The sequence below is a fragment of the Erpetoichthys calabaricus genome, chromosome 5 (assembly GCF_900747795.2).
Source record: "Erpetoichthys calabaricus chromosome 5, fErpCal1.3, whole genome shotgun sequence".
In the NCBI taxonomy this organism is placed as follows: Eukaryota; Metazoa; Chordata; class Cladistia; order Polypteriformes; family Polypteridae; genus Erpetoichthys; species Erpetoichthys calabaricus.
The window spans coordinates 13,185,809-13,199,601 of NC_041398.2; the positions used below are offsets into that span (position 1 = coordinate 13,185,809).

The following is a 13,793-nucleotide window of genomic DNA, read 5'->3' on the forward strand; positions in this document are numbered from 1 at the left end:
TCACTACATTGGAGAAATTTGGGTTTGGCCAAAACATTTGTGCATGGATCAAACTACTGTATACCGATCCAGAAGCTTCACTTTGTATTAACATTTGTTCAGACTACTTTAAACTAAAACATGGTACTAGACAAGGATGTCCCTTGTCACCACTGCTATTTGCAATCACAATTGAACCACTGGCAGTAACTTTAGAAATGCATACCAGATAAAGGGAACTATCAGAGAAGGACTTGAACAGAAAATTTCTCTCTATGCAGATGATATGGTACTGTATATATCAGACCCACAAAATCCTGTGCCCGGAGTCTTAGCAGCACTTACAGAATATCAAAAGATCTCTGGTTTCAGAATTAATTTGAATAAAAGTGTGCTCTTTCCAGTGAATTCTCAAGCACACAATATTAGATTGGACACCTTCACTTTTATCATCGCAGATCAGTTTAAATACCGAGGGGTAAACATCACAAGTAAACATAAAGCTGTTCATCAACAAAATTTTGCCGTCTGTATGGAAAAAATTAAGCAAGACTTGCATAGATGGTAAACCCTTCATCTCACTCTAGCTGGAAGAGTTAACATTGTCAAGATGAAGCTTCTCTTTTTATTTCAAAATATTCCAATATACATCAATAAATCATTTTTTAAGCAATTAGATTCAACCATAACCTCATTTATTTAGAACTTAAAACATCCACATATCCAAAGAGCGACCCTACAAAGACTTAAGGCAGAAGGTGGCATGGCTCTACCTAACATTTAGTTTTATTACTGGGCAGCAAACATACAAACTATAAAAACCTGGACACAAATAGATGAACATACACAGGCTTGGTGCCTAATAGAAATAAAATCCTGCAGTACTTCTTTATATTCCTTGCTTTGTACCACAATAAATATATCGGCGATAACTTGTATTAACAACCCAATGGTGCTTCACTCACTCAGAATATAAAACCAATGTAGAAAGCATTTCAAGATAAACAATCTTATCTGTGGCACCTCTGCACAAGAACCAACTTTTTTAACCCTAGTAAATATATGCAGTTTTTAATATCTGGAAAACATTTGGGATTAAATCACTTAGAAATCAGTACCTAAACGACGTCTTTGCATCCTACAAACAATTACATTCGAAATGTAACTTTCCAGCAACACATTTCTTTCACTTCCTTCAAATTGGAAACTTTGTTAAACAGAACCTGCCTTATTTTCCACATCTCTCACCTCCCTCTATGCTGGAAAAAATTATTGATCAGTTTCAAGGACTTGGAAAGGGATGGACTGTAAAATGGTTTTGTAAATTGCAGAGATGCTGTCTAAGATCCCAGAGGACAATGGGAAAAGGATCTCTCACTCAACATCTCAGAAAAGGAGTGGAAGGCAGCAATGCAGAGAGTTCACTTGAGCTCCATATGTGCAAAGCATACAATAGATTAACTCAAAAGTATATATTGAGAGCATCTCTAACATTTAAAATTGTCTAAAAGGTTCCCAGGGCAAGATCCAACCTGTGAACATTGCAATCAAGCTCCAGCCTCACTGGTCACATGTTTTAGGTCTGCGCCAAATTAACATCATTCTGGACCAACATCTTTAAATGCCTGTCAGACAGCCTCGGTGTCACAATCCCTCCTAACCCATTAACAGCTGTGTTTGGTGGGATCACAGAGGGGCTTAACATGGAGAAGGACACACAAACTGTCATCGCCTTTACTACACTATTGGCATGTAGACTTATTTTGCTAAACTGGAAGAATCCTAACACTCCTCTTCCAAGTCAGTTGTTAACTAATGTTTTAAATTATTTGAAATTGGAAAAAATCAAATTCTAACTTAGAGGATCTGTGCAGAACATTTTTAAAACCTGGCAGGATCTGATCAATAACATTTTAGATTAAGCTCTTAAAGCACTGAGGAAGCAGATTCCCTTCCCATATTTTTTTCTTCTCCATTATTTTATCCGCTTTTTAAACCCATCGATTTACTTATTTTTAGTAGCTTTAACATTTACTCTGTTGGCCATGCTCTCTTTCTCAGGGATGGGATTTGATTGGTTTTCAATCCTATTTTTCTAATAATTGATCTATTTTTATGGAATGATTACAATAAAATCAATAAAATTATATAAAAAAAAAGAAAAAAAAAATGGAAACCAGTGAAGGAAAGCCAAAAATCAGGGTAACGTGCTCATGCTTTCTTGTGCCAGTTAAAAATTGAGCAGTGGCATTTTGCACCAGCTGTAGGCGAGCAATGGCAATCTGGCTAATTCCAAAAAGAAGTGCATTGCAGTCATCTAGACGAGAGGTTATAAAAGCAGGTATCACTGTTTCAAGGCTGTGTTTAGACAAAACCGGCTTGATTTTTGACATCCACCTCAACTGGAAAAAGCAAGAGTTTACCACTGCGTTCAAATGGCTATCGAGTTTTAAACTGGAATCTATTTTCACACCTAAATTTGTGATCATAAATTTCTCAAATTAAGCCACAATGGAAAGGTCAATGCAGGGGGTCCCGCTGGTGCCATTGGGTCTAAATAGCATGACTTCTGTCTTGTTCTCATTAAAATAAAAAAAAAAAAATGTAATGCCATCCAACTCCTTATGTCAATAAGGCAAACAAGCAGGGGCTTGACAGAACATGGACATGTGAGCTTCAGAGGGAAATAAACCTGACAGTCGTCTGCATAAAGATGGAAGCAAGTACCGTGTTTCCAGAAAATACCGCCAAGTGGCAGCAAGTACATGGAGAACAGAAGAGGTCCCAGGATGGAGCCCTGTGGTACCTCCAGGGGAGGGCAACAGAGATGGAAGTAAAATCATCAATGCGGACACAAAAACTTCTGAGAGATAGGACCTAAGCCATTGGAGAGCTGAACATGTGATGTCCACCCACTGCTAGACCATGAGATCCTCATCTTCAGTGGGTAGATTGTGTCAAAGGCAGGAGCACAGTCACTAGAGTCCACTATTAAAAAGAATATCATTAAAAACCCTTAAGAGGACTCAGTGCTGTGGTGAGTTTTAAACCCAGACTGGAACACTTCCAGAATGGCGTGTTCATCTAGGAAGGACTTCAGTTGGGTGTAGATGACTTTTTCCAAGAGTTTTGGACAAAAAAGGTAACTTTGGAAATAAGCCTAAAATCTGACATAACAGAATGGTCCAAACCCGGTTTTTCTAGCAGAAGTTGCACAACAGCATATTTGAAATTTTTAGACACCACATTAGAGATTAAACTACTGTTAATAACAGTAAGAATTGAAGGACCCACAATAGAAAAGACCTCCTTAATAAGTCGAGGAGGGACAACATCAAGGAGGTAACCAGATGGTGTCATACTGGAAACCAGCAGCTTTGACAACTTCGAACCTGTCACTTTAAAACAGGGTATTAAAACGGACAGATCAAGAGAAGGTGTTGAAATGAGGGCCCTATAGTGCTTACAACCTTCTTCCAAAAAAAAAAAAAAAAAAAGTCAAGAAATTTGTCACAAGTATCCCTTGAAGCTTCCAGATTGAGTTCTGTTCTTAATGTTCATAATAATAATACATTTTATTTATATAGCGCCTTTCACATGCTCAAGGCAACCTGTCTATGTGTTAACTCTTTGTGAGTCCACTATGTGAACCTGTCTATGTGTTAAAAAGTACACGGGGGTTTTGAGAGTTAGAGCCAATTACTTGATCTAGCAGCTTTCTAAACTTTCTGATAACACAACCAACTATCACTCAAAATTTCAAAAGAAACCTGCAACCTGTCCTTCTTCCACCTCCGTTCAGCTCCCCGGCACTCCCGTCTATAGGCACTGGTATTAACCACGGCTCGGAGCTGGGCTTTAGTTGCCTGCTTTTAATGGAGCCACAGAGTCCAGAGCAGTTTGGCGAGCAGAGTTAAACTGAAGTGTTGGCTCCTCAGTATTAGAAGACACCGAGGGCTGTGAGGTCACTTCATAATTGAAAACAGCGGAGAACCGAACTGCAATAGAAGATTTAAGAGTATATGGCAGCGCCGCGCCGCGCAGGTGCGTACGGTTTAGTAAATTATCAGAGAGGAACAAAATCAAATAAAACAGGCATATGGTCTGAAAACACTGCATCACCAACTTCCAGATTAAGAACTGATACACCACGAGAGAAGACAAGATCCATGCCCGCGTTCCTGAGTGGGACCATTTACAGTCTGAATTAGACTAAAAGTCCATTAAATCTAAAACGTCCTTCACCAAAGACTTCTCAGTACAACAAACATAAATATTAAAATCCCCAACAATTAAAACCTTGTCATATATTAGCATATATTCAGCCAAGAAATCAGAAATGTCACATATGAAATCCTTATCGTACTTTGGTGGATGTTGCACCGCACAGAAGAACGACCCAACTCGAAAAGACTCCGTTCAAAGCTGGAGAAAAGAAACAGCCAGAAACCGCAGGTTTACAATCGAAGTTGGATTTGACGACAATCGCTAAACCTCCACCACGACCTGAGAACCGCGGGCAATTAAAATACGAGCAGCCAACCAGCAACAATTCAGATATGGCGCTGGACTCATCGGGAGACAACCAGGTTACATTTATAGGAAGTCCAATCCATGAGAGGCAAAGAAATCCTTTCAGATTAAAGTTCTGTTCAGTAAAGATCTAGCGTTCACTAGACCCATCTGATGCGGGAGCCGGGTCCGAAGCCGTAATAGCGAGTGGAGCGCGCAGCAGAGGACACAAATTCTTGAGATTCGCTCCTGGCCAGCGTAGGTGAAGTGGGCAGGGGCGCGGAGGCGGAATCGCCTGATCCGAGCCAAAAACAGGTACCAGCCAGGAGTCCACAAGGTCCCGGGAGCCCCATGATGCAAAATGGTGAGGAGCCGTTCTGTGTCGAGCCAGAAAAACTTTGGGAGATCGAGCAAAACAAGCTTTTAACTTCACCAACCGCCCGTCGCATTTACCTCGCCGTCTGTGACGCTTCCTCCAGCGAAGTGAACCTGGAGCAAGGTAGAGGAATGCCGGCATTCCAGATAGGAGCTGGGGATGAGGAAAATCACGTCCTCCGTTGTCCAACTATACAATTTTAACAGAAGACAAACGAAGCTCCAGTAGTGCTTGGCTATTATACGCCAGTAGTGAGTTGACATTTTGCATGACACACACAAAAATAACAACAAAGACATAAGCAAAATAGAGAGCGGTAGAGGGGCCTGAACACCATCTTAAGTTAAATAAATCTAAAAAAAAATCTCCTTTATCCCCCTCAGCTAATGAAAATATCTTAATAACTGGATTCACAGCACGGTGATGCACTGGTGAGCGACTGCATACGTTAACGAGGTGCATCATACATTTGCCCGTTAATACGATTCGCCATTGTCGGGAAACTCATCTCCAATACTAAAGCGCTAAAATATGAAGAGAGAAAGCGGAAAATGGGAAATAATGGTTAAAAAAAAGTTGAACCAAAGCAATGTATGAGCAGGATACATTTATTTATTTATTGTCAAAAGGCGCTATATGGAGGAATTTGTTTTCTTCTACATCGTTTCCGCAAGGAATTTCAATTAAAACAATACGGTTGATCTAATTTCCACTCATTTAGTTTCGAAAACTCAAAAATATTAACACGATTTTTTTAAAGACCTTCAGCATTACCCCCTTTCTTTTGATTTATTTATTAGTACTTACTTAACGGGTCATTGCCAAACTTTACAAAGCCTCCCTTTAGAAATACTCGTAGTTAACACGTGTCTCTCGTTTTCTTTTCCTCCCCTGATGTTTACTGATTTCCCTCATTAAATTATCAGACAGATCGCCCCGCAGAGCGGTCACTTCTACACGGTCTTCGTTTGGACGGATCAGTCTGATGCCGTGACGTGCTGATTGCTCAATAAAGCCGCACGAGCTGAAGGAGTGACGCCGATTTCCCGCACTCCATTCTCGCGCCTTGTCACTAAAGAGTCACGTGCGCCGACACTGCTTGTCCTGTTCCTGTTTGGTGGATTCACAGCATGGCGCGTTTGGAATTCTGGTGTATTTGCTGGCTGGTCTTGTGCGTATCTGTTGTGAGATTTGTGTCAGGGGATGTGTTTGTGATTAAGAAATGTGACGGTTTCAAGACGATGACGCTGTCCTTTCATGGCTCTCCGACTGTTTATCTTCAGAGTGAGTGCAGCGTGTTCTCGACCACTGGAACTTGTCCACGTCTGCGCCTTCGAGTATGGTTTGCTCACATACTGTATATATCTGTATTTCTCAGAGACGAGAGGCGGGCAGGTAAAGGTGACCAAAGATCTTCCAGGAATCGTTGTCCATGTAAAGTTTGGCCGCACCACACTAAAGGTGCCCTATTCTTCCCATTATGGTTACATGTCTCAGCAGGTGAGCAGCGCCGAAGCTTAAACGGCTTGATTTAAAAACCGCGATCAACGGCGAATCTTGTAATGTGGTTCGAGTCTCTCCTTTGTCTCTTTAGCATTCCCAGTATGTCCTGGTCATTGCCTTTGGACGTCCCTCTAACTGGAGAACGTTCACATGCCCTAAAATAGGTATGGTTCTCTTCTGGGTTGGCACCATGAGTGTGTCTCCCATCTACTAAATGTGATCTTTCACAGAACGGGAACCTGTTCTTCTTGATGCTGTAAGCAGTGTTACTGAGAGATGCACCATGGCAAACCATGAAAAGCTGCCTTGTGGAGGGTCTTCATCCATCACTCAAGCAGACTGTGAAGCTAACAACTGTTGCTATGATTTGAGCAGCAGCACCAGTCCATGCTACTATGCTGATGATGGTGAGGAGTGGTGGGGGGTGTGAGTGAGCAAAGGTGGCTGCTACTGGATATTCATGCTTGGGTTTGCTTTGGCCAGTGACTGTGCAGTGCACCCTGGATGGCCAGTTTGTGGTGGTGGTGTCTGAGAATGTGACCCTTCCTCCCCTGGATCTTGGGTCCATCCAGTTGGTGGACAGCAGTTGCAGCCCTGTGACCAGCCTGTCCAGCTTTGTCGTGTACCAGTTTCCAGTCAGTGCCTGTGGCAGCACAGTTCAGGTAAGACTCCATCTGGGGGATATCTAGCAGCTGTATGCTCTACTTTGCTATGGTTGATCTTGAGTGCTGAGTAATGAGATGTCTGTATTAGACCTGATGGCATGTGGTGGACGATCTAATATTAAAATAGAGAATGAGGACTAATCTGCCCTAGTAAAGGGGATGAGGTTTGTCCTAAAGTTGTTGGACCATACACACAGCAGAAAGAAATGTCTTGCTGATGACCTAGAAATGGAACCCCCACCCTGCACTGATTTCATGGTCAGCAGTGATTGTAATGTCCCTGTTTCAGGTGTCTGGTGGCAATGTGACTTACCAGAACACCATGTCTGCTGCCATCACTGTGAGGAGTGGTCCAGAGGGCTCCATCACCAGGGACAGTGTCTACAAGTAAGGCTTCTGAAGCTGCTTCCTCTAACCCTAAATGTGCTCTACCTGCTATGATGTGGTGTTTCTCTCCTCAGGTTGTTCTTCCAGTGCACCTATTTGGGAAGCCAGGATGTGCAAGTGGAGGCTGAGGTGTATACTGTGGCACCACCTCTTCCAGTAGTAGAGCAAGGGCCATTTGACCTGGAATTGGTCATTGCTACAGGTACTCTAGGGGGTGTGGTCCATGTTGGATTGATCTAATTCTTAGAATGACTTGACAATCGCTGAGCTTTTTAAAAGCCTGATGTTCTTGGAGATGTGAGGAGAATCAGTCTTTATTGTCATTGTAACAAATACGATGAAATTAGGTGCAGTGTGAAAATATAAATATTTACAAAAGGATTAGAAATAATGTAGAACACAAACCTTCAACATAAGACATTAATTGCACATGAAACACTGCTGCATTGTAGGTGATTGGGTGGCATTCAGTGCCCTAATAGCAACAGGGTAGAAACTGTTATTCAGACTTAATGTTTGTTTTGATGTTCCAACTGTTGACATCAGAAAGAGACATAGGAGCATGTCATGAGCAGGGTGTGAGGAGTTTAAGATGTTTTCCGCTTTCCTTAGGCATAGGATGTGCTATTTACACTAATGACCTCCTCCTTTTCATGGACAGATTCCTCCTATGGCTCCTACTATGTGGATGCTGACTACCCAGTGACCAAAACTCTGAGGGATCCTGTGGCTGTGGAAGTGCACATCATGAACAGGACTGACCCTAACCTTGTTCTGACTCTTGGGGACTGCTGGGTCACCCCAGGACCTTCTACTTCCAGCCAGCCCCAGTGGAGCCTTCTGGTGAATGGGTAGGTGACCCTCTTCTTTGAGCGTGGGGAGGAGATGTTGGTTGTTCAGTGCTAACAAGGGGGTCTGTTTGTCCCAGGTGTCCATACACAGGGGACAACTATTTGACCAGCTTGGTGACTGTGGACAGCACATCTGGATTGGTCTATCCAAGTCATTACAAGAGATTTGTGTTTGAGATGTTTGCTTTTGTGGACCCAGTAGCTCAGAAAGCCTTGGCTGAAAAGGTGGGTTTTGTGGCAAAGGGGAACCCTGCCTTGTGGTCTTACATGAAATACTGTAGTGGGTTCCAGTTTAGAGTTGTGTGTATCCATGCACCTCAGTGAGGGCAGAAGCTTCTCTACTGTTTGGGCTCCTTGTAATGTGTGGTTTCACCACTGTGTCCTTGATTTCGCTGTAGATCTTCATCTACTGTGTTGCTGCTGCCTGCTATCCCTCTGCCACAGACCCCTGTACTCAGACCTGCCCTTCTAGAAGTGAGTAACCCGTGGTAGTTGAATTTGGCTGTGGTGTCTCTTTTAAGGAAAATTGAATCAGTGTTTCTAATTCAGTGCCTTGTATTTGAACCTATTCACCGAATGGTATGGAGACTGCTTGTGTCGTAGACATGGGGTGTGAAATCTGGTTGGCTGCTTTGTAAGGGGTGGGGGGGGGAGCTTGGTGTGTGTGTTTTGTGAAGCTAAACTCTACTACTTTTATTTCAGGATCTGGCAGAGCTGTGGACAAGTTGGCACGAATAGCTTCCTCCAGGAAGAATGTGCTCCTTCACAGTGGTCCTGTGGTCATGGAGGCTGACCAGGTGACAACGTCAAAGTTGGAGCAGGAAGGTAACCATCTTGATCCTCCTACTGGAGTAGGCCAGAGTTCTGCTTGTGTGTTTGGCTGATTCATCATCCTTCTCTGCGTGGCTTGGAGAGTTAATGTACTTTTGTTTTCATCCCACAGCCCCTTTTCCCACTGGATACTTGGTGCTGGGAGCTGCAGCAGCCCTGTTGATGGTGGTCCTGGTTTTGGCTGTAGTTGTGTTGAGGAGGTTAAAGTGAATCTGAAATTTTAAAGGTTCTTCATGAATGGTTGGGAATCTCTTTTCTTAAGCAATTAAATAGCTAACCTGTGGGTCTGGTGTTCAAGCTCCAGCTGTTGACTTTGGCTTATTATGAAATGGGTGGTGACCTGCACTTCAGCCCCCCAACCTTGGACCCTTTTGTTTAATCATTTATAGCTGGCCTCCTTTTCTTTATCACATCCCATCTTTGCCAAGTCTTGACATGGATTGTCAGATGACCAGATAAGTATAGGCTTGTGCAGGACTCTGGGATGTGTCCGAGCTACAATCTATATTATGAATGGCTCATTGGATCACATGGAGGCTCTGAGCTGACATTCATCTACCTTTTTTGGGGCTCCAATTTTAGTTTCTACCAAGGGAATCTTTCACCTCTTTGTATTGGTGCTGTCACACATTTGCTTAGACAATATGCCAGTGTGGCTGATTTGAAGGTTGGCATGCCTTGGATCAATGATTTGGGTCAGGCGTTTTCCCTATCATCCGGTCCTGTGGGTTTCTTATCAGTCCTATGGTGCAAAAATGTACCTGTAAGTGATTTTAATGACATGCCATCTGCTACATGTGGTTCTTTCCTGCTGGATGCATTATAACAGACAAGTGAATTTTTGTTTTTGGCTCCTTTTTTCTTAATCACACCATCTTTTTCAGCTTGGCTCATTGTCACTAACAGAGGAAAATGATAGGCACTGGGACATAGGTGATGATGTGCAGGCATATCGTCTTTATTTTATTTTCTACCATTTTGTTTCTTATATCTCTAGTGCAGAATGAGGTCAGGAAGATCCTGGAGCTGTCCTAGCAAACCTTGGGCAGAAGGCTGCTGTCCGCAAATCTGTTTATGTAACAGCCAGATTACTATGGCATCATCCACACCGGAAACCCTGAAGCTGTGTGGGCTCACGTCCCACTGCAGTCACCATGAGCAGGTGACTTTACCTGCCTGAGCTCCAATTGGAATATTTAAATTCCCTGTGTGACACTAAAGTTATCGTCGCTAGCTTTCACACTTGTTATGTGCTGCGTAAACAAAGGCATCACAAAGTCGCACAGTCCCTGAAATAAAAAAGAGGTTGTCACGTATCAAAGTTGGCATGAAAAGGCAACTCGTAGCCCACCATCTGAGTGTCATATGAAAGCTTATTAGGGTACAGTGAAAAAAAAAAATAGGCGCACAGTGTGAAAAAAGCACAAAATGTCAACTTTAATCACGTAGTTTATTTAGTCATTAAAGTAGAACATCATAAACTTCATCTTAAAATCATTTAATTTACTATTTTCTCAAATCCCATCGTAACTAAAGTAGCACGTTAAATGCTTTGTTGTGTATTTGATCTTCTATGTGCTCTGTGTGTGAATCACTATGTGCTCTTACTCCGATAGGACACAGAATCCATTACATTCATAATATTACAGCTCTCTGAAAAATTAACATACTGAGAAGTATACGTGATATCATTTCCATGATGATATGAGTTAAAGCATGTTATTAAACATGGGAACACGGTGGCGCACTGATTGTTCATGTCTTACGCAAGGTGTTTGCTGCGCCATGCGCGACCTTCGATGAAATAATTTATTGCAGCAGCACTGTCTCTTTCAAACGTACTAACCTCCAATTCCTGTCCTTACTTTTCTTTCTCCAAATACCCAATCGCCACTCAGTCAGCTCTGTAATAGACGTGAAGCCATCTCTAAGCGGAGAACGCCGATTCTTCAAAACTTTTAAGAAACAATGAAATCTCTTCATAATGTTTAATTATTCTATCCATCTATCCTTCCAGTGTTGCGCCAGCCACAGCATGAATACAGCGCGAGGCAGGAACAAACCGTGAACGAAGCTCAAGTTTCTCGTTAGCGCTTCAGCACCGTGTAAAGTTTTATCTGTATAATATAATAAACATATTTTGCTGCATTTCATCTTAAAAATGATATCGTCATCATGTGTAAATACGCGCTTTATAAAGTGGCTCAGGTTGTGCAATATTATGACTGTATCATAAGTACAATTAGTTCACGGTAACTTGCAAGTCCAAACAGTTCTACAAGGAGCACTTGATGGACTGACTGAGTGCGTTTAGAGTTCTTGGGATGAAACTGTTTGTAAACCGCGAGGTCCAAACAGGAAAGGCTGTGAAGCGATTGCCACATGAGAGCAGTTCAAATAGCAAATGGCTGAGGCAGCGTGTGCTTGATTCTGTACACCGATCCTTGCTTTGTACCCCAATACATTCAAGTTATCGCCAATATACTAACAACCCAATGGTGCTTCACTCACTCAGAATATGGAACGAATGTAGGAAGCATTTTAAGATAAAGATTTATCTGTGGCATCTCTTCATGATAACCACCTTTTTCCACCCTCTCAAACATATGCAGTTTTTAATATCTGGAAAACATTTGGGATTAAATCAATTAGAGATCTGTATATAGACAATGTTTTTTCATACAACAAACAATTACACTCTGAATTTAACTTTCCAGTGACACATTTTTTTTCACTATCTTCAAATTAGAAACTTTGTTAAACAGAACCTGCCTTATGTTCCTCATCTCCCACCTCCCTTTATGCTAGAAAAAGTATTGCTCAGTTTCGAGGACTTAGACAGCATTTCTGTAATATATATAAAACTATTTTACAGTTCCTCCCTTTCAAAGATACCAGAGGACAATGGGAAAAGGATCTCTCACTCAATATCTCAGAAAAGGAGTGGAAGGTAGCAATGCAGATAATTCACTTGAGCTCCATATGTACAAATCCTACAATTATTCAACTGACAATTATATAATCAAGCACATCTCTTTCATTTAAACTTGTCCAAAATGTTTCCAGGGCAAGATCCAACCTGCGAACACTGCAATCGTGACCTCCAGCCTCTCTGGGTCACATGTTTTGGGCCTGCAACAAATTAGCATCATTTTGAACCAAAATCTTTAAATGCCTTTCAGACAGCCTTGGTATCACAATCCTAATCCACTAACAGCTGTGTTTGGTGGGCTCATAGAGGGGCTTAATGTGGAGAAGGACACACAAACTGTCATGGCCTTCACTACACTATTGGCACGCAGACTTATTTTGTTAAAGTGGAAGAATCCCAACTCTCCTCTTTAAGTCAGTTGGTAACTGATGTTTTATATTATTTGAAATTGGAAAAAATCAAATTCTCACTTAGAGGATTTGTGCAGAACTTTTTAAAACCTGGCAGGATCTGATCAATAACATTTTAGATTAAGCTCTTAAAGCATTGAGGAAGCAGATTCTCTTCCCATTTCTTTTTCTTCTCCATTTATCTTTATCTGCTTATTAAACCCATCAATTTACTTATTTTTACTAGCTTTAAGATTTACTCTGTTGGCCATGCTCTATTTCTCAAGGATGGGGTTTCATTGGTTTTCAGTCCTGTTTTTTGTAATAATTGATCAATTTGTATGGAATGATTACAATTAAATCAATAAAATTATATAAAAAAAGAAAAAAAGAAAAGAAAACAAAGTAGAAGCCAGTGAAGGGAAGCCACAATCAGGATAACGTCCTCATGCTTTCTTGTGCCAGTTTAAAATCGAGCAGCGGCATTTTGCACCAGCTGTAGGTGAGCAATGGAGGTCTGGCTAATTCCAAAAAGAAGTGCATTGCAGTCATCTAGACGAGAGGTTATAAAAGCAGGTATCACTGTTTCAAGGCTGCATTTAGACAAAACAGGCTTGATTTTTGACAGCCACCTCAACTGGAAAAAGCAAGAGTTTACCACTGCATTCAAATGGCTATCGAGTTTTAGATAGTTTTTCACACCACTGTATCTATCTATCTATCTCTTTGCCCCCTTCCTGATTTCTTATTCTTTTGCATGTTTGTTACACAAAATGTTTCTGATCATCAAACACATTTAACCATTAGTCAAGTATAACACAAGTAAACACAAAATGCAGTTTTTAAATGATGGTTTTTATTTAGGGAGAAAAAAAATCCAAACCTACATGGCCCTGTGTGAAAAAGTAATTGCCCCCTTGTTAAAAAATAACCTAACTGTGGTGTATCACACCTGAGTTCAATTTCCGTAGCCACCCCCAGGCCTGATTACTGCCACACCTGTTTCAATCAAGAAATCACTTAAATAGGAGCTGCCTGACACAGAGAAGTAGACCAAAAGCACCTCAAAAGCTAGACATCATGCCAAGATCCAAAGAAATTCAGGAACAAATGAGAACAGAAGTAATTGAGATCTATCAGTCTGGTAAAGGTTATAAAGCCATTTCCAAAGCTTTGGGACTCCAGCGAACCACAGTGAGAGCCATTATCCACAAATGGCAAAAACATGGAACAGTGGTGAACCTTCCCAGGAGTGGCCGGCCGACCAAAATTACCCCAAGAGCGCAGAGACGACTCATCCGAGCGGTCACAAAAGACCCCAGGACAACGTCTAAAGAACTGCAGGCCTCACTTGCCTCAATTAAGGTC

At 41.7% G+C, this 13,793-nt stretch overlaps 1 protein-coding gene across 13 annotated transcripts in view; it reads left to right on the top strand.

The window, feature by feature from the left end:
• Positions 1–5,953: 5,953 nt before the first annotated feature.
• Positions 5,954–13,793, top strand: part of LOC114641741 (zona pellucida sperm-binding protein 4-like) — a 271,334-nt gene continuing 263,494 nt past the window's right edge. For 5 of the 13 annotated variants that reach the window (XM_051927431.1, XM_051927436.1, XM_051927434.1 and 2 more), the window contains exons 1-4: positions 5,983–6,151; positions 6,246–6,367; positions 6,462–6,534; positions 6,601–6,777. In XM_051927431.1, coding sequence (XP_051783391.1) covers positions 5,998–6,151; positions 6,246–6,367; positions 6,462–6,534; positions 6,601–6,777 — 526 coding nt within the window. In that variant the 5' untranslated portion in view covers positions 5,983–5,997. Of the gene's footprint in view, positions 6,152–6,245; positions 6,368–6,461; positions 6,535–6,600; positions 6,778–6,853; positions 7,033–7,324; positions 7,423–7,496; positions 7,625–8,083; positions 8,274–8,350; positions 8,499–8,671; positions 8,748–8,975; positions 9,099–9,216; positions 9,330–13,793 lie in introns of those variants that run through there. The other 8 variants (XM_051927438.1, XM_051927441.1, XM_028790776.1 and 5 more) reach the window with 7 other exon arrangements.